This window comes from Onthophagus taurus, chromosome 3 (assembly GCF_036711975.1).
Source record: "Onthophagus taurus isolate NC chromosome 3, IU_Otau_3.0, whole genome shotgun sequence".
NCBI classification, from domain to species: Eukaryota; Metazoa; Arthropoda; class Insecta; order Coleoptera; family Scarabaeidae; genus Onthophagus; species Onthophagus taurus.
In genome coordinates this window covers 740,326-758,297 of record NC_091968.1, presented here as the reverse complement: position 1 = coordinate 758,297, position 17,972 = coordinate 740,326, and the positions used below count along the sequence as shown (strand labels likewise).

The window sequence follows — 17,972 nt, the reverse complement described above, 5'->3', positions numbered from 1 at the left end:
GCCCAACTCACCTAAAATATTTTCAAGATTGTCGCACTTCCGGTTATACCGGAAGTAGACAACAACTTCGTTATTTTAAATGGAACCACCTATATATTATTACATATTTAGATTCTACGTCCGATTTTAATTAACTTTTACTTAAACATCTTATATAAAATTCTTACCCGTTTCTGAAATATTTACAAATTTATGTAAAAAAATTACCTATGCAGGCTTGTATGTTATGTGTATTTCTGCTAACACTGTTAAGTATTTGTTATATCTGATGAAAGGAATTTGAAGAAGAGACTATAGCTTAACTTTTGGTAGCTCATATGTTGTCCTACTACATACAGGGTGTTCAAAAAAAGCTGCCAAATATTTATATAAGAAAAAGCGAAAAACTCAAAAAAATTAAATGGAAACCATATATTTTTTTAATTGTATCTGAATCTACATTAAAAATAAAGGTAACTTTATGTAAGGATCCTTATATCTAACTATCGCCGTTTCTTTGTAATTTTCGTTTTAAATAGCTTAAGATTATTCAAAACAATTTTGTGTCAAAGACGGCCATGACTACCGAGAAACAAATGAAGGTAACACAAATATCATTTATAAAATTCACTATGCCCGCACGTTTAAATTATACTAATGAAGATTATCTAAATCTATTTATTATCTATGGAGAATGTAACAAAGTTTTAACAAGAACATGCGATACATTTGCTGCTCGATATCCGCAAAAACGGAAACCATCCCCGAATACCTTGAAACAAATAATTTATAACTTCAAGACACATGGTTCCGTAAAAGGAAAAGTTCTCAAAAAGAAGCCTATTGTAGATAATGAAAATGTGGAAATCGCTGTTTTAGGATATTTCAATGCATATCCGACAATATCTCTCAGACAAGTTTCAAAAGAATCTGGACTTTCCAAAAGCTCAATCCACAGAATTTTGAAAAAACATAAGTATCAATTTCCATAGTGCAACATTTAAGAGATACTGACTTCGCAAGAAGAGTGAATTTTTGTGAATTTATTTTAACTGAACACTATGGAAATAATCAATTTTTGGACAATATTATTTGGTCTGACGAGGCAAAATTTACCAAAAATGGTTTGTTTAATAGACATAATTCGCATTATTGGAGTGATTCTAATCCTCACAAATTTACGACGAGTAATTTTCAAGGAAGCTGGCAATTCAATGTCTACTGCGCTATAAGAAACGATAGAGTAGTAGCGTTGCATTTTTATGAGGAAAATCTAAATGGTAAATAATTAAGAAATAATTGGTATAACGAATAATTTACAATTAATTTTAATTGCTGCAATTAATTTTTTTCTAGGCGAAAGATATTTAAACATTTTACGAAATTTTGATACTAATTATTTAGAAAATTTACCTCTGGTTGAATTAACACAAATTTTTTACCAACACGATGGAGCGCCTCCGCACAACGGCTATTTAGTTAGCAATTTCCTCGAAAATATATTTAATGGCCAATGGATTGCTAATAATGGACCTTTCTTGTGTCCACCTAGATCACCTGATTTGTCGGTTTTAGATTACTTTATATGGGGTACTATCAAAAATCAAGTTTATAGCACGACATTGACCACTCAGGAAAATTGTATGGAAAGACTGCGAAATGCGTTCAATAACTTAAATCCAGATTTTTTGAGAAAGGCTACCCATCAACAAGTCATCTTGCGATGCGAAAAATGTTTAGAAGTTCAAGGGAAAAATTTTGAACATTTATTAAAGTAGAGTTAGTTTTCTCATACTTAGTACGTTAAATACCAATTACTTAATACATAATTTGTCATACTTTCATTTGTTTCTCGGGAGATTGTTTAAAATGTTGAAGTTATGAATTATTTGTTTTAAGGTATTCGGGGATGGTTTCCGTTTTCGCGGATATCGAGCAGCAAATGTATCGCATGTTCTTGTTAAAACTTTGTTACATTCTCCATAAATAATAAATAGATTTAGATAATCTTCATTAGTATAATTTAAACGTGCGGGCATAGTGAATTTTATAAATGATATAATGACATTTGTGTTACCTTCATTTGTTTCTCGGTAGTCATGGCCGTCTTTGACACAAAATTGTTTTGAATAATCTTAAACTATTTAAAACGAAAATTACAAAGAAACGGCGATAGTTAGATATAGGGAACCTTACATAAAGTTACCTTTATTTTTAATGTAGATTCAGATACAATTAAAAAAATATATGGTTTCCATTTAATTTTTTTGAGTTTTTCGCTTTTTCTTATATAAATATTTGGCAGCTTTTTTTGAACACCCTGTATGTAGTAGGACAACATATGAGCTACCAAAAGTTAAGCTATAGTCTCTTCTTCAAATTCCTTTCATCAGATATAACAAATACTTAACAGTGTTAGCAGAAATACACATAACATACAAGCCTGCATAGGTAATTTTTTTACATAAATTTGTAAATATTTCAGAAACGGGTAAGAATTTTATATAAGATGTTTAAGTAAAAGTTAATTAAAATCGGATGTAGAATCTAAATATGTAATAATATATAGGTGGTTCCATTTAAAATAACGAAGTTGTTGTCTACTTCCGGTATAACCGGAAGTGCGACAGTCTTGAAAATATTTTAGGTGAGTTGGGCATTTCAACTTAAGTGCGCCTACAAATTTTCAGAAAGATACTACTCATAGTTTCTCCTATATCGATCGACGCAGTTCATCGTGGGACACCCTGTACATATTTCGTATATAATGCGAGAAAGTAAGAATTAATTTACAATATTTTTGTTTGATATACTTTATAACAAGAAAACTTCATAACTTTCACTTATTCTCGAATATTTTTAAATTAATTTGTTTTTTATTGTATTTAATTTTGTATTTTTAAAACTTCTTTCCTATATTTACAGCAATTGAGATGTTATTTTAGTTTCTTATGATAACGAACGCGCATCAATTCAAACGATCGTTTAACACTCTTACGCTTATATTGAGCAGCGTTATCGTTTCTTTTCAAAGACCAGCAGTAGCCAGCCATCATTCTTTCATCCCATCTACCTTGATAGTGTCGCTCTTTTTCTTTGAAATTCTGATGGAATCGTTCACCCATCTCTTCGCTGAAGGCTCCTACATTTTCCGGAAAGTAATCCAAGTGGGAAAATAGGAAATGTAGCTTCAAACTCATTAAACAGCCTAATTTTTTACAGTTTAATAACATTGTCGATACAATGTTTTTATATTGTTGATCCCGATGGTTGCCCAAGAAATTTTGTACAACTTCTTTGTAACTTAACCAAGCATTTTTTTCGTTATCTGTCATTGTTCTTATAAAATCGTCATCTTTCATTAAGTTTCTTATATCAGGCCCCACGAAGATACCTTAACTTTAGCATGACTTAAATTTGGAAATGCAGACTTAAGATATTTAAAACAGTTTCCATCAGTATTTAAGGCTTTTACGAATTGTTTCATCAAGCCTAATTTGATGTGGAGTGGAGGTAACAAAATACGCTTTGTGTCAACAAGACTCTTGTAAACAACATTGTTGGAACCAACTTTCCAATCAAATCTTTCAGGCCACTTTTTGCATGCAGAGAAAGCAAGGATTTTTTGTATTTCCTGATTGTAAACCAACCAAAATATTGATCATTTTAAAGTCACCACATATAAACCAGTTATGGATGTTGTAGTTGATTTTTTCGAGTACAAATTGAAGGTCTTCGTATGATTCTTTTCGCCTGGTGGAATGACCAATAGGGATTGCTGCGTATTTATTGCCGTTATGGAGCAATACTGCTTTAAGGCTTTCTTTAGAGGAATCTATAAAAAGCCGCCAGTCATCGAACTTATACATACCTACTTGATATGAAATAAAACTAAGGAATTTTCACTAGAAAAATATTTCAGAAATTCCTCATCTCTTTTTCTGTACGCTGTAATTTTTGTTCCGGATAACATGTTCCTCTCTTTAAGTCTGGAAGCCAATATTTCAGCTGAATCTTCAGAAAGACTAATATCGCGAATAAGATCTAATGAATCTTGATCAAAAAGTTTAGGGTCTTTGGCACTAACAGAATCCTCATAATCACTGTCTTTTTCACGTTCAACAGAACTCATTACTTCCAAACGACATTCATTTTTATTAGGTGGTACTTTGTCTAATCTCGCTATTTTTCCTTTCTTGGCTGGTGTTACGCTTTGTACGTTAGAATACAATATGTTTCCTTTATTTTTTCTATTATAACCTGTTATATCACAGGCACAGAAGTAACAGTCTTCATTGTGATTCTTAGGCTCATACCACATGGTTGGTGTAATGACAACTTCCTTTTTCATATAGTTCCAATTAATCAGAGTTAATCTACAAGTATTACAAATAGATGTAGGTACCCACGGTTTACCTAAATTTCTCATAAGTATGTTATAAGTTATAACATTCTAAAAATTTTTTTTTAATCCATTCATTAATGGTTTTGCGGTAAAATCCAATATGGTTGTGATTTTCATCTTATAAAACGCTATAGAGCTTAAATAAAAAATAATATGTAAATTGTCTCTTTTAGAATGAATAAATCTCGTAAACAATCGTTTTATTTTTGTAAATATTACTATAGTTTTCCCATTAAAACTATAACTTTGCTAACAAACCAAATAAATTTATAAAAATTAACTGGATTTTGAATGTCCTGTTTCTCAATTGAATACCATCTGCTTAAAAGATAAATGTATGGTTAAATATTTCAACTTTAAAGTTTCATTTTTAGATATTTAATCATATTTTCGCATATTTATTTTACTTGTGCGTTAGCATTGCTAACTTGATGTAACTCAACATCAGTTTATCGAGGACAGAACAAACCGACGTACTTATTAATTTCAACACATGATATCTCGAAGAAGAAAAAAGATATTTAAATAATTGAAAAAGAGTTTTAAAGGAAAAGGGTAATAATTTCATAATTTCTAAAAAATTTTTTTTTTTAAATCCGTCATGGTGAACTATAACCACAAATACGACCAGAAACCGTATTTTTAACATATTTTGGCTAAGATATTTTGAAAACCTTACGTGATGAAGCATTTTTGAGGTTAAATTTGGATTTAGAACGTGAAAAACCTTCGGGATAGTATAGTCTACTTGTTGGTTTCAGCCCCGGATCTAGGGGGGGGGGGGGCAAGCCGGGGTAGTTGCCCCGGGCGGCATTTTATGGGGGCGCCTAATTCACATACATATATGTAGCAAAAAGAAAAATAAATTTGTTTCACAAAAAACACCTTACATCTTAGTACATATATTGCGCGCATTGTGCATATATCGATTACGCATTGTTCAAAATAAACATTTTAGATCTTGTCGTAACATGTTTTTTGAATTCTTATTACTCTACGCTTAAAAACATAATCACAGACGTATCTGATCTATGCTGCATACGGAAAATAAGCTAAGATATCGGCTGGTCACGTGTATTACGTGTGGTAACGACGGTAACGTAACGACTGCATTTATTTATGTAGTTGGATTAACTAGCTGGTTTGCTGTTTGTGTAAGTGGTTAGTGACTACTAGTGTTATAATTATTTGTAAAATCAAACTACTAATAGGTAAGGAAGAACTTACGAGAATTTAATTAATTCGTTATTGTTTTACTTGAAAGCCTTCTTTTTATTATTCGCACATTGTTTACGACTCTGACGTCTTAACCTCTTACTTCATATACGGTATTTCCCCGGACTGTTACAAAGACGTAAAAAAATTATTACTAATTTTTCAAACATAGCTCTGCTTAAATAATAAATAAATAATTTCTACACTTACTATGAAAGTTAATTCATTATTCCCACTTTTATCTAAAAATTGGACTTTTAAATTCTTTAAATTCAAATTACAATATGTAATCATAGAAACTATGTCTTATTTTAATTTGATCGTAAATTAATTAAAATTTATAAATATAATAATTAAATTATAAATAATATTATAATTACAGTTATATAAATAAATTATAAATACAATTATTTGAATAAAAAAAATTAATTTAATAAATTATATAATTTATTCGTATCAATCACATATCGTAATTTGAATTTGAAAATTTTTTCAGAGTCTAATTTTTAGGTAAAAACTGGAATTATTAATTAATTTTCATAGTCAGAGCATAAATTTTGCATGATTTTGAGGTTTAGATATATCCGACGCATTATTTAGATGAGATAACTTTGAAGTCAAAGACGTTAAAGAAATCTTTGTAAAGTAAAGAAAGCATCTGTGTAAAGAAATGAGTAATAAATTTCTTTTTCTCTATGTAAGTCTATCCGGGGATTGGCTATACTTACGTTAAAAATTTTATTTATATATTTATTTTTTTTTTAAATAAAGATCTAATGATGAGTGCAACAAGAAAAAAGCTATCCGGGGCTCAAAACAGGAAGAGAGCGAGCCACAGAATTGACGAAGAAGCGCAATCCGCTGCGAAGATGCGACGATGGCTTCGCGAAAGCGCCGCATCATTAGCCCCCTCTGATTCGGATATTCAGAATGCAACCACCGCAACTGAACGGTCAGATGATGGGGAAGAATCGCTGTCATCGGTTTTATGTCAAGAAATAATAGATCTGATAGATCCAGGTGCATGGCCGGACACCGAAAAAATGACAGATCAACAAAGGTCCTTTCTTAGTAATCAAACTGTATTATTAAATGATAAACATCCAAACAACATAGAGTTTAAGTTCACCGAACGCAATGGTAGGCGTTTGACTTATTCGATGTGGTTCAGAACAATGACAAATAAAGAAAATATTAAAAGAACCTGGCTTGTTTATTCTAAGACAAAAAACTCAATTTATTATTCTGCTTGCAAACTGTACTCCAACGTTTTTACACCGCTATCAGCCTTACGTTCAGTGGGTTTCATTAATTGGAAAAAGGCTTCAGAAAGATTAGCTGAGCATGAAGCATCACAAGCACATAAAGAATGCGTTATCAAATGGAAAACCCGTCTTCAGCAAATCAAATCGTGTCAGGGCATCGATCGCGATGTTGAGCTATTGATTCAACCGGAAAAAGAAAAATGGAGGCAGATTCTACATGTAGTAATGGACGCCGTTATGTATCTCGCTACAAACTGTCTTTCTTTTCGAGGTTCTAAAGAAACAATAAACGATCTTACTATAAATTATCCTCAACCTAATCAAGGAAATTTTCTTAACCTAATAATTCTTCTTGCAAAACACAATCCTACTCTCAAGCTCCATTTAGATCATCTACAAAAAGGTCAGGTGTCTTATTTATCGAAGACAGTACAAAATGAAATTATCCAACTACTGGCATGCAATGTTCGGAACACCATTATCGATGAGATTAAGGGGGCCAACTATTTCACCATCATGTTCGATTGCACCCGGACATAGCTCACAACGAACAAATGAGCCAGGTGTTTCGATATGTTAAAATTACAGGAAGTGAATGTGAAATAAAGGAAAGCTTTATTGATTTTGTACAGGTTGATGGAAAGACTAGAGAATATATCACACAGCAAATTAAAAAAAAACTAGAATTGGATGGTTTAGATATACAAAAGTGTCGTGGACAAGCCTACGACAACGGGTCGAATATGGCCGGTATTTATAAAGGAGTTCAGGCAAGAGTTATGGAAGTGAATGAGTCTGCAAAGTTTGTACCATGCTTGGCACATTCTTTAAATTTAGTGGGCGTGCATTCGGCATCATCATCTCCAGACGCAATTAGTCTATTTGGGCTTGTACAAAAACTGTACTGCTTCTTTGTTGGATCCACCACACGATGGGAAATAATGAAACAATGTACAAAAACTAATCTGAAAGGAAATAGTCAGACAAGATGGTCGGCCAGACACTTAGCCGTTACAGCTTTAATAAATAATTTACCGGAAGTTGTCGAAGCCCTGGAAAAAATTGCAGAATCCTCCCTTTCGGCAGAATCTAAATACGAATGTAGTCATCTACTGGGTGCAGTAATGAATTTTAAATTTATTCTTACATTAATAATTTGATCAAATATTCTTCGAGAAATGAACAGGGTTAATGTTCAAATACAGAAAGAAGACATTATCATTTCACGTTCTGTAGCACTAATGCAAGGTCTAATTCATACCATATCTGAAATGAGAGAAAAATCAATAGAATTTTGGATTGAAGAAGCTACACCTGTATCAAAAAAGTTGGGAATTGAGCCAATCCTTAAAAGCAAACGAATTCCCATAAAGAAACGGCAACACGACGAAAAGTGCGGCGACGAGTCAAGAACTCTCAACGCGACTCAGTTGGTCTCCAAAGAAATAAAAATTATATTCGACAAAATTTTGACGGAAATAAATACAAGATTAGAAAGCGCGAAAGATCTGAACGAAAATTTCGCCTTCCTCAATGGTTACGCGTTTGTAAACATGTCTGCTGAAGAACTGCAGAAACATGGAGAACTTCTAGCTAGAACATATTCTAGAGACTTGAACATACTTGATTTTTGCCAAGAACTCGCTGTTTTTAAAACGCAAGCTCCACTTATAATCGGTATAAACGAAAAAACAACTGCATTCGACCTGTTGCAAGGTATATACAAACATGATCTGCAGGAAGCTTTTCCCAATATTAGTATAGCTTTAAGAATATACTGCACATTACCGACAACATCTGCAAGCTGTGAGCGAAGTTTCAGCAAACTGAAATTAATTAAAACCTATCTTCGTTCAACAATGAGTCAAGAACGTCTATCTGGTCTCGCAATCCTAGCTATCGAAAATAAAACGGCTTGTGAGACAAACTTTGATTCAATCATAGATTCTTTCGCGGAAAGAAAAGCCAGACGCGTAAAGTTGTAGCGTGTAAAATTAATTTAAAAAAAATTAAAATTAAAGTAAAATTAAGTATTTTATTTCTCCCAATCATAAAAAATCTTCCAATTCCAATATTCCCATACAATTTATTGCCTACACTTGAAAATATTAAGTAAACTTTACGTTAAATAATAGTATATTTCATTACAAATTATAATTGACGTTTTCGGTTTTCGGTGTCGTGTACTGTAAATTTATTTTCTGAATTTTTGTAAATAATTAGCTCAAAATGTTAGAGGGGAGGGCGCCAAAGTCCATTATTGCCCCGGTTCAGAAAAATCGTAGATCCGGGGCTGGTTGGTTTAGAAAACATTTAAATTTTTGTCGGCCTGTGTTATTTAAACATTTTCACTGTTTTTTTATCCAGCTTTATATTTAGCCCTGTATAATGTACAAACATGGTGACAAGATTAACAGGGAATTTTGTTACACCATGTTTTTTAATCAAATTGTGTCAAAGTGACGTTTATACTGTCGTTATTCAAACAGACAAATTTCAGTTTTTCGTCTTATATTTATACATAAATAAATAAAATAAACGCAACTTATTGTTTTCCAATTGCCGTTAATTTCTTTATTAGAGGAATTACCTGTTAAAGATAAAATTAATACACAAAACCACATTACTTTTTCATGTTTTGAATTTTGAAATCATCTTTGAAACTAGACACGATAATTAAATACTGTAAATATATATCTTTATTTTTTAACATGAGTCATAAAACTAATCTTGAAAAAAAAATATTTAACCAAGTTATCAAGTGTTAAAAACTATCCCACCTGGTATTATGCAATCCAAATCGCAGCAACGACGAGTTACCTGTTGATCGAAAGAATTATTTAGTCTACCTGCGAGGCTCGCATTGTTGAAGTGTTCGTGCACGCTCTTCACGGTTTTTTAAGGACAAAAACACCATCCTCGAGACTTAATAGGAGTGCCCAACAGTCTGGTAGAATCCCAACCAAACCGTAAGTATCATTGTCACAAATAAAGTCTTTAAGGACTCTTTTAAAACATCCTATCATTAATAAAAGAATTTCTTTGGAGCCAAAATAAGTTTTAATGCAATAAAATAAGTCGATTTTTGATTTAGAATTTGAAGTTGTATTTTATCCTTTTATTGGTTTAATAATAATTTGATCTGTTATATTAACGTGGAGTTAATTTAGCGTGAGTTAAACAGGTCTTGGGTAATGAAACGTGTTTCAGATGAAAGTCTGTGACATTGACACCAAAAATATACTTGAGGATCGTACTTAAATATGCTCTATTTGGTTAAGAATTGTGTATAAAGTGATTAACTTTATGTTTATTTTAATAATTAATGTTGTTTTTTATTTGATGGGTAAAAAAAATTGTTTAATTTAGTTGGGGAAAAACCTTTTCGATGTGGACCATAAAGAGTTTATTCTGGGTATTTTGCGTCATCATAACAGAATAATTAGTCCATTTTTGACCTTGATTTTGGTATTTTAATATTGTGTACTTAGAGATTTCATATCAGTTATGTTTACTTCTTAATTGTGGTTCATTTTCCACTTCGTATTCTGTGTTAGTTTCGTGTTAACTTTCTATTTTAAAATCTCCCCTATTCAAAACTTTTTTTATTATTATTATTCCTTGAAAAATACTTTTCTATTTTAGTGTTAATTCTCTTTGGTTACTCGGTGGTATTTATAGAAAAAAACACTGAGTGGGTGATTTTAAAAAGGATTTAAATTACAGTAAGTGAACTAAAAAGTTTTATTTCTTTGTTTAAAATTAAATAGATTAAAACAACGTGACTTAAATAAAGTAAAAAAAATGTTTTGTTATTCCTCTATAGTTATAATTCCAAGAATTTTTTACAATTTTTTAAAAAAATAATTAATTTTTTAATGACAAGTATTTGACAGCTTAATGACAACTTAATTTTTATTAATTTTTTTAGGTTAGAAAATGAAGCACAAAGCCCTTCTAATTTTGCTAACCCTATCAATTTACCACCAAATCGAATCAAAATACGTTCACAACGAATGTAGATCAAAAAAACTCGAAAAATGTTACTGCGGGGACACATTTTACTTAGAACGCATCTATTTCTTAGTAAATTGTACCGGACAAGGTTTTAGAGACCCCAGCATGCTTCAAGAATTACCCCCAGACACCGAAGCTTTAATATTTTCTGGTCACAACATCGAAACGTTGCCCGCAAATATTTTCGGGGAAAATATGAATTTAACAAAGTTAAAAGCAATCGATATGAGTAATAATCGGATAAAAAATATCAAAGGAAAAACATTCCACCACATCCCCAACGTGGAATTATTAATTTTAAATCATAACGAAATAATAATAAACGATGATTACAACGATTACGATGATACAATTTATCATCACCCGAGGGTTTTCTCAAATTTCATTAATTTACAAGAATTGCATTTAACGAATGCGTTTAAAGACAACACCGATGAGCAATTAGCGAACGATTTACACGATATTTTCGTTAAAAGTAATTTAACGAAACTTTATAAATTACATTTAGAACAAAATGAAATAAAAAGATTTAAAGATGATAAAGTTTTTTGTAATTTACCATCGCTTAAGCAATTATATTTAGGAACAAACGATTTGCAACACATTAATTTCGATTTGAAATGTTTGAATTTGCAATTTTTGGATTTAGAGAATAATAAGATTACTCAATTATCGAAGAAAGATTTGGCATCGTTCGATCGATCAGGAAAGAGTTTGACCGTTGATATTCGTGGAAATCCGTTAAAATGTAGCCAAGCCGCTGATCTTTATAATTGGATGAATCGCACGAACGTTAATATAAGATACAAAGAACAATTGGAGTGTGATTTAAAAAGTACATCGGGAAAACGTTTCGTTGTTAATATGAAAGAATTAGCTGAAGTGAAACATGCAAAATTTTCTAAAGCCGTTACGGTTTTATTAGTCGTTTTAGTTTTGGTTTTAATATCGTTGTTAGGGGCTTATGGATACATGCATCGAGATAAAATCGGGATGAGAATGGCACCAATTTTAGATACTGTTTCAAGAAAAGTTCAATACACAACTATTGACTCACAAATTGTTTAAAAAAAGATTATATAAACATAAATCGGTGCTAAAAGATATACGTATACATAAATGACTGAATGTGTTCTCAGACAGTTTGACCTAATAAAAGAACTATTTTTTTAAATATAAGAGTTTATAATAAGATTAACTGTGATTCCAACAGTAAATTAAAATTTGTCCTATTGTTTTTTTAATGAATTTTATACCTGCACTGTTTTTTTTAATAAGATAGGTTAAGTTATTGGTTACGTAATAATTGTACATAATAATCTTTTTATTAATAAAAATAAAAACACTTTTATTTTTGATTGTATTTTATTTCCACAAATATTTTAGTTAATATTATTTAATGATTTTCTTTCCATTTTATGTTTGATGTAAATAAAATTCGTTTTCGTACTTTAAATGGATATTTTATTTTTATTATTTATATAAAAACGAATTTTATTTCCATTTTAGTTAATAACAAAAACCATTTTTATTACTAAAAAGCGAAAAATTTAATTTGAAATGTGACTTTGACACAAATTAATTTCAAAATATGTTATAGTAGACGCCACGAGAGCTGGCAGTAAATCATCATTTTCCGCTCTTACAAATGCCATACGTAGTTCACAAACCGCTAGAGAGTAATGTGTGTTGGAAAGAGATAGCATTAGTTTAATATGTCTGCTGTACAATTCAAATGGCCACGTCGAAAAAGTACGTCTGTTCTTCTACGGGATGTCACTTTATAATTATAACCTCAAATCGAAACGTCTTGTGAGCGTTGTCATGAATCTGTTAGTGTCTTCACAAGCCGAAAATGTTTTCTTTGAAAGGAAAATCATTAAAATAATATCTTTGACATATAACCTCTATTACTAACATAACCTACATTTAAATCTATGTGGTGAAATAATCTAATTGTAAGTCGTACGTTCATATCTTGATTCATACCATTTGTAAGCGATCTGTCACTGCCAGCTCTCGTGGTTTCTACTATATAACAAAATTCTCCTGTTAATGTTGCCAACTTTATAATCTAAATTGTTCTGCAATATCGATTGGTTTTTTAAATAACGAGTATTTAGTAAAATAATTGAAAATGCTCTTAATTTTTTTGTTTAAAGCAACTTTAAAAAGTTCGTGTCAATGAACGTATGTATGTACAGGTTGGTTCAAATTCGATGTCCGAATAGGAACAATAATATAATATAATATATTTCGGAAACTATAAGAGTTAGAAAAAAAGTAGCTTACATGCCTCGATCTCTTTTTTTGAATAAATTCCGATGTCGAAAACCTCAAAGCGCTATTGCCTTTTGTTTTTCTCCTAGAGCCCAAAATTGAAAATATCGTAAAACCAGCAAGTGCAATTATCTTGGTTACTATTATAGGTGGAGTATTATTACTACGACATTATATGGACACTTTTTTACAGAGAATTTGATGACGTTGTAAAAAAAATTTTAGCGGTTTTAGATTTTGAGATATTATGACAATTTTCGTTTTTTTAAATAGAAACAACCACTGATTATTCGCTTATTAAATTAGTTATTTTTTTCTGATTACAAAAATATAGGGTTCGATAAGTCTATTTCTTATTGTTTTAGAATAAAGCTAAAAATCAACTTTTTTTTTAGTGTCGTCGAAGAAATTAAATTTACAGTTTCCTGTACATTACGGTACTATAACTAAAAATTTAAAAAAACATATTTCTCCAATCCAAAACAATGCAATCCATTAAATATTTCCGTATTAACAGTTGATGTAATAAATATAATTATTTGTTTGTAAATACTAGAAAAATAATACCCCGTAATTTAAATACCGCTCCTTAATTTACAGGAAACTGTAAATTTCATTTCTTCAACGACACTATATACAGAGTGGCCCAAAATTCGCGCAACGCTAACACAAAATACGCATGCGCCGGTTTCACCCCACTAGTACAAGGTTAACCGTGTCAACCAGTTGTCCGTGTGTAGCTATGGCAGCCGGAGCGCGTTATCGGTTCACAATTGCGGAACGCGTGTTTTTAGTGAGCTCGTACTACCGTTATCATGCCGATTATCGAAACATTTTCTCCGATTTTGCCGAAAAGTTTCCTAACAGTCAAGTTCCGAGGCGTGAAACTGTGTATCGCTTGATAAAAAGGTTAGAACAAAATGGTACTGTTAATGACACGAAGCGTTCGGGGCGGCCACGCAGCGTGCGAACTGCACAAAACGTACAGATGGTCGCTGAGAGTTTCGTTGAAACACCGGCGCGATCAGTCCGTAAGGCTTGCCATGAATTGGAAATTTCTCGTTCCAGCTTACAGCGAATAATGAAGGAATTAGGTATGCATGTTTACAGACCACGTCTTTTACAAGCATTAACAGAAGACGATCCGGACCGCAGACTTCAGTTCGCTGACAAGGGAAGTGTCACAACTGTGTCTCACCGATTTCGATGCAATTTGGTACAGTCATAGAATGGGCCAAAATAAGGTTCGCACATTTTTTTATACGTGCGGTAAAAGCCCCTGGGGCGAGTTACAGGGGTTGAAAGTTTGGAGAAAAAGTACGTTTTCACTTATATTTTGAAAACGAAAAGTGCTATCAAAATTTGGTAAATTGTAACTGATATTCATTTTAAAAGAGCTTTCTTTTGATGTGTCACACATATAGCAGAGGGTTAAAAAGGGCGAACTACCCCTATTTTTTTGGAATTATTTAAAAACCACCCTATCGATTTTGGCGGCATTAAGTATACTTCTAGTGCGTTCAAAAATATTAGTTAAGGGTTTTTTCCCATTCGCCCTAGATCAACCCCAGCGAAGTTACGGGGGTTAACATGTAAGCACTTTTCGTAAGAATGATGTGATAAAATTGTCAGGTATTTTGAAAATACTTTAAACAAAACCGTAAATTAGTCGCACAATAAAATGTTTAGTGTAAAATAAGGCATAATACACCATATAGGGGTTGTTGGGGTTATCCACCCCCTTAAAAATTAATTCTATCCCGGGCGTTATTTGTCGATTACGGCGAAATTTGGTACTGTGTTTGTTTTATATTTGAAGTAAAAATTTTTGAAAATGGTTATAAGGGTTACAAATTAGGGGTAGTTTTTTGTTTATACCTCGAAGATGAAAACTGCCATCGTAACTGTGGTATTGTTTTTTAAAAATCTATCTATCGATGTTCCACGAGGTAAACTACCCTCATTTTCTTTAAATAATAAATATAAAACTACTAGATAAATAAGATATTTTATTTATTTATGAGTTAAAAAGCAACTGACAAAAAAAATAGTTCAATATACCAAAGAAGTTTATTCTACATTACTAATTGACGTTTTTTATGTATTATATTAATTTTCAATATTAAATTTATTTTTATTCTACGTAGTGTTGGCAAAAATGAAAGTCGTGGAAAAAATGTTTTAAACATAAGGATTTTTTACACCATGCACATGTTATGACCGCTATATCCCCACAGATATCACACGTTGGCTTCTCACTCGAAAAGCAAACTTCCACGGGATTTTCAAAATGGTCTGGTCTCTCCTCTATATAGCCACTTGCAAACCATGCGTATTTAAAAACATTTATAAACCGAGGGGAAGCCAACTGGTTATGCGTCAACGATTGCAATTTTAATATGTTATCCCTCTGATGTAAATTGACATCATACTGGTAAAGAATAATCTGATCAGAGAATCTTCTAATAAAATTTTTCCATATTCTGAAACCAAATACATCTAGGGGCTGTATTTGACCTGTTGTCCCTGCAGGTATAGATAAATGTTTAAAATTAGTACCTGATGGAGTTATTTCACTAATAACTTCAGGACAATGGCCACTCCAAGAATCTAATAATAATAATGATTTAGAACCAGTATTTGGAAAATATACATTTTGGAGCCAATTTTTCATGTGTTCTGAAGTTAACTTTCCAGATTTTGATGCCAAAACGTATATATTGTCTGCTTTAAACATTGTATTTGCTACCCTCGGTCCAAAGCTGCCAGAGGGTTCTTTTAAAACAATAAAAAGTGGAGAAAGAAGTTTCCCATCAGCAGATATTACGGGTTGAATTGTGTAACTGTGCGTTGTAGATGACACCGACTGGACCACACTTTCTACGGTTTTAACTCCTAAATCGCTTAATGTTCTTCCCGAATGGAATTCCAAGTTAAAACCGCTCTGATCCGAATTGTAGGTGTTTTCAGGTCCATATATTTGGATTTGTAGCTTTGCCTCTTTAACGAAATCTTTTGCTAAAGTTTTTACTCGATCAACATTTCCAATTTGTTTTTGGGATAGAAATTTTGTTATTTTTCGGCTTACTAACCGATTTGCTTTCTTAAAACGTTGCACCCAGCTATGAGATGCTTTGAACAGTTGAGGAGATAAATTCTTTTCATTTCTAGCTTGTATAGCCCATCTGCGTATATCAATATCATGTAGTGGCAATTTATTATCTACGGCGGCTCTCGCTTGATTAATTACAAATTCGGTAATTTCTGCTAATTTTTCTTTGTATGTCCCTCTTTCTTCAATATATTTAGACCATCTGTGCAATTGGGTCTTTGACGTTACTTTTCGGTATTTGTTTTTTACGGTTTCTAGTTTCAAATAACCTTTCTTCCCACTTGTCCAGTAATTTACCGCCTCTAATTTGTACTCGTAGTCGATGTCATCCTTCAATGGACAATGAGCATCAGTATCTTCTACAAACCTGTCAGTTGTATCCTGGTCTTCAATAATTTGCTGACCGTCATTGATGCCATTGGATGAATCGAAAATTAATACAGTTTCGTCTTCAATTTGCATATTGTAGTCTTCCATACTTTCCATTAAAATACGCTGTATATTTTCTTTTAAACTAACTTCTGCTTCATTTACAGGAGTCTGGGGAATATTCATAACAGTAAAAACTGTCATTAGCAAATTTAAAACGTTTATTGGGTTTATTGTAACCATTGCTTCTGTCAGTTGCTCTGAAACTAAAATCTACCCACTGGGCACACGTTCTTTTATACTAGAAAAAACTATTTTGAGAAATGACCTTTAGCAAGCGGCACTAAAAAAACAAATATTGTGCCAAAATTTTTTTGGTAGGTGTATTTTTGGCAACATTATGTAGAATAAAAATAAACTAATAAACTATATAAAACAAACACAGTACCAAATTTCGCCGTAATCAACAAGTAATGCCCGGGATAGAATTAATTTTTAAGGGGGTGGTTAACCCCAACCACCCCTAAATGGTGTATTATGCCTTATTTTACATTAAACATTTTATTGTGCGACTAATTTACGGTTTTGTTAAAGTATTTTCAAAATACCTGACAATTTTATCACATCATTCTTACGAAAAGTGGTTACATGTTAACCCCCGTAACTTCGCTGGGGATGATCTAGAGCGAATGGGAAAAAACCCTTAACTAATATTTTTGAACGTGCTGGAAGTATACTTAATGCCGCCAAAATCGATAGGGTGGTTTTTAAATAATTCCAAAAAAATAGGGGTAGTTCGCCCTTCTTAACCCTCTGGTATATGTGTGATACATCAAAAGAAAGCTCTTTTAAAATGAATATCAGTTACAATTTACCAAATTTTGATAGCACTTTTCATTTTTAAAATATAAGTGAAAACGTACTTTTTCTCCAAACTTTCAACCCCTATAACTCGCCCCAGGGGCTTTTACCGCACGTATAAAAAAATGTACGAACCTTATTTTGGCCCATTCTATGACTGTACCAAATTGCATCGAAATCGGTGAGACACAGTTGTGACACTTCCCTTGTGAGTGGTACGTAATTCGATGTGAAGCGTTCGAAGAGTTCTTTAAAACCATTTTGTGGTCAGATGAAGCACAGTTTAAATTAAATGGCCGAATCAACAGACACAATTGCGTGTACTGGTCTACAGAAAATCCGCATATCACGGTGCAAGAAGAATTAAACGTTCCTGGTGTAACAGTATGGCTTGGTGTTTGCTCCTTCGGCATTGTCGGCCCCTACTTTTTCGACGCAACAGTAACAGGTATTGCATACCTTGATTTGT

The 17,972-nt window shown here is 32.1% G+C and overlaps 4 protein-coding genes across 5 annotated transcripts; all 4 read left to right on the top strand.

The window, feature by feature from the left end:
* The first annotated feature begins 6,378 nt into the window (after positions 1-6,378).
* On the top strand, positions 6,379-7,404 carry LOC139429301 (zinc finger MYM-type protein 5-like). Its single transcript, XM_071194967.1, has one exon. It carries the CDS (start codon positions 6,379-6,381, stop codon positions 7,402-7,404), a length of 1,026 nt encoding a protein of 341 aa, XP_071051068.1.
* Positions 7,405-7,418: 14 nt separating this feature from the next.
* LOC139429300 (zinc finger MYM-type protein 1-like) lies at positions 7,419-8,024 on the top strand. Its single transcript, XM_071194966.1, has one exon. It carries the CDS (start codon positions 7,419-7,421, stop codon positions 8,022-8,024), a length of 606 nt encoding a protein of 201 aa, XP_071051067.1.
* A 111-nt stretch (positions 8,025-8,135) lies between these two features.
* LOC139429299 (zinc finger MYM-type protein 1-like) lies at positions 8,136-8,849 on the top strand. Its single transcript, XM_071194965.1, has one exon. It carries the CDS (start codon positions 8,136-8,138, stop codon positions 8,847-8,849), a length of 714 nt encoding a protein of 237 aa, XP_071051066.1.
* An 860-nt stretch (positions 8,850-9,709) lies between these two features.
* LOC111417451 (phospholipase A2 inhibitor) lies at positions 9,710-12,237 on the top strand. 2 transcript variants are annotated; one of them, XM_023049731.2, is made up of 3 exons: positions 9,710-9,833; positions 10,510-10,589; positions 10,796-12,237. In XM_023049731.2, exon 3 carries the CDS (start codon positions 10,804-10,806, stop codon positions 11,947-11,949), a length of 1,146 nt encoding a protein of 381 aa, XP_022905499.1. In that variant the 5' UTR covers positions 9,710-9,833; positions 10,510-10,589; positions 10,796-10,803; the 3' UTR covers positions 11,950-12,237. The 2 variants fall into 2 exon arrangements, with proteins under 2 accessions (XP_022905499.1, XP_022905498.1); XM_023049730.2 differs by lacking the exon at positions 10,510-10,589 and having other exon boundaries at positions 9,711-9,833.
* Positions 12,238-17,972: the final 5,735 nt, after the last annotated feature.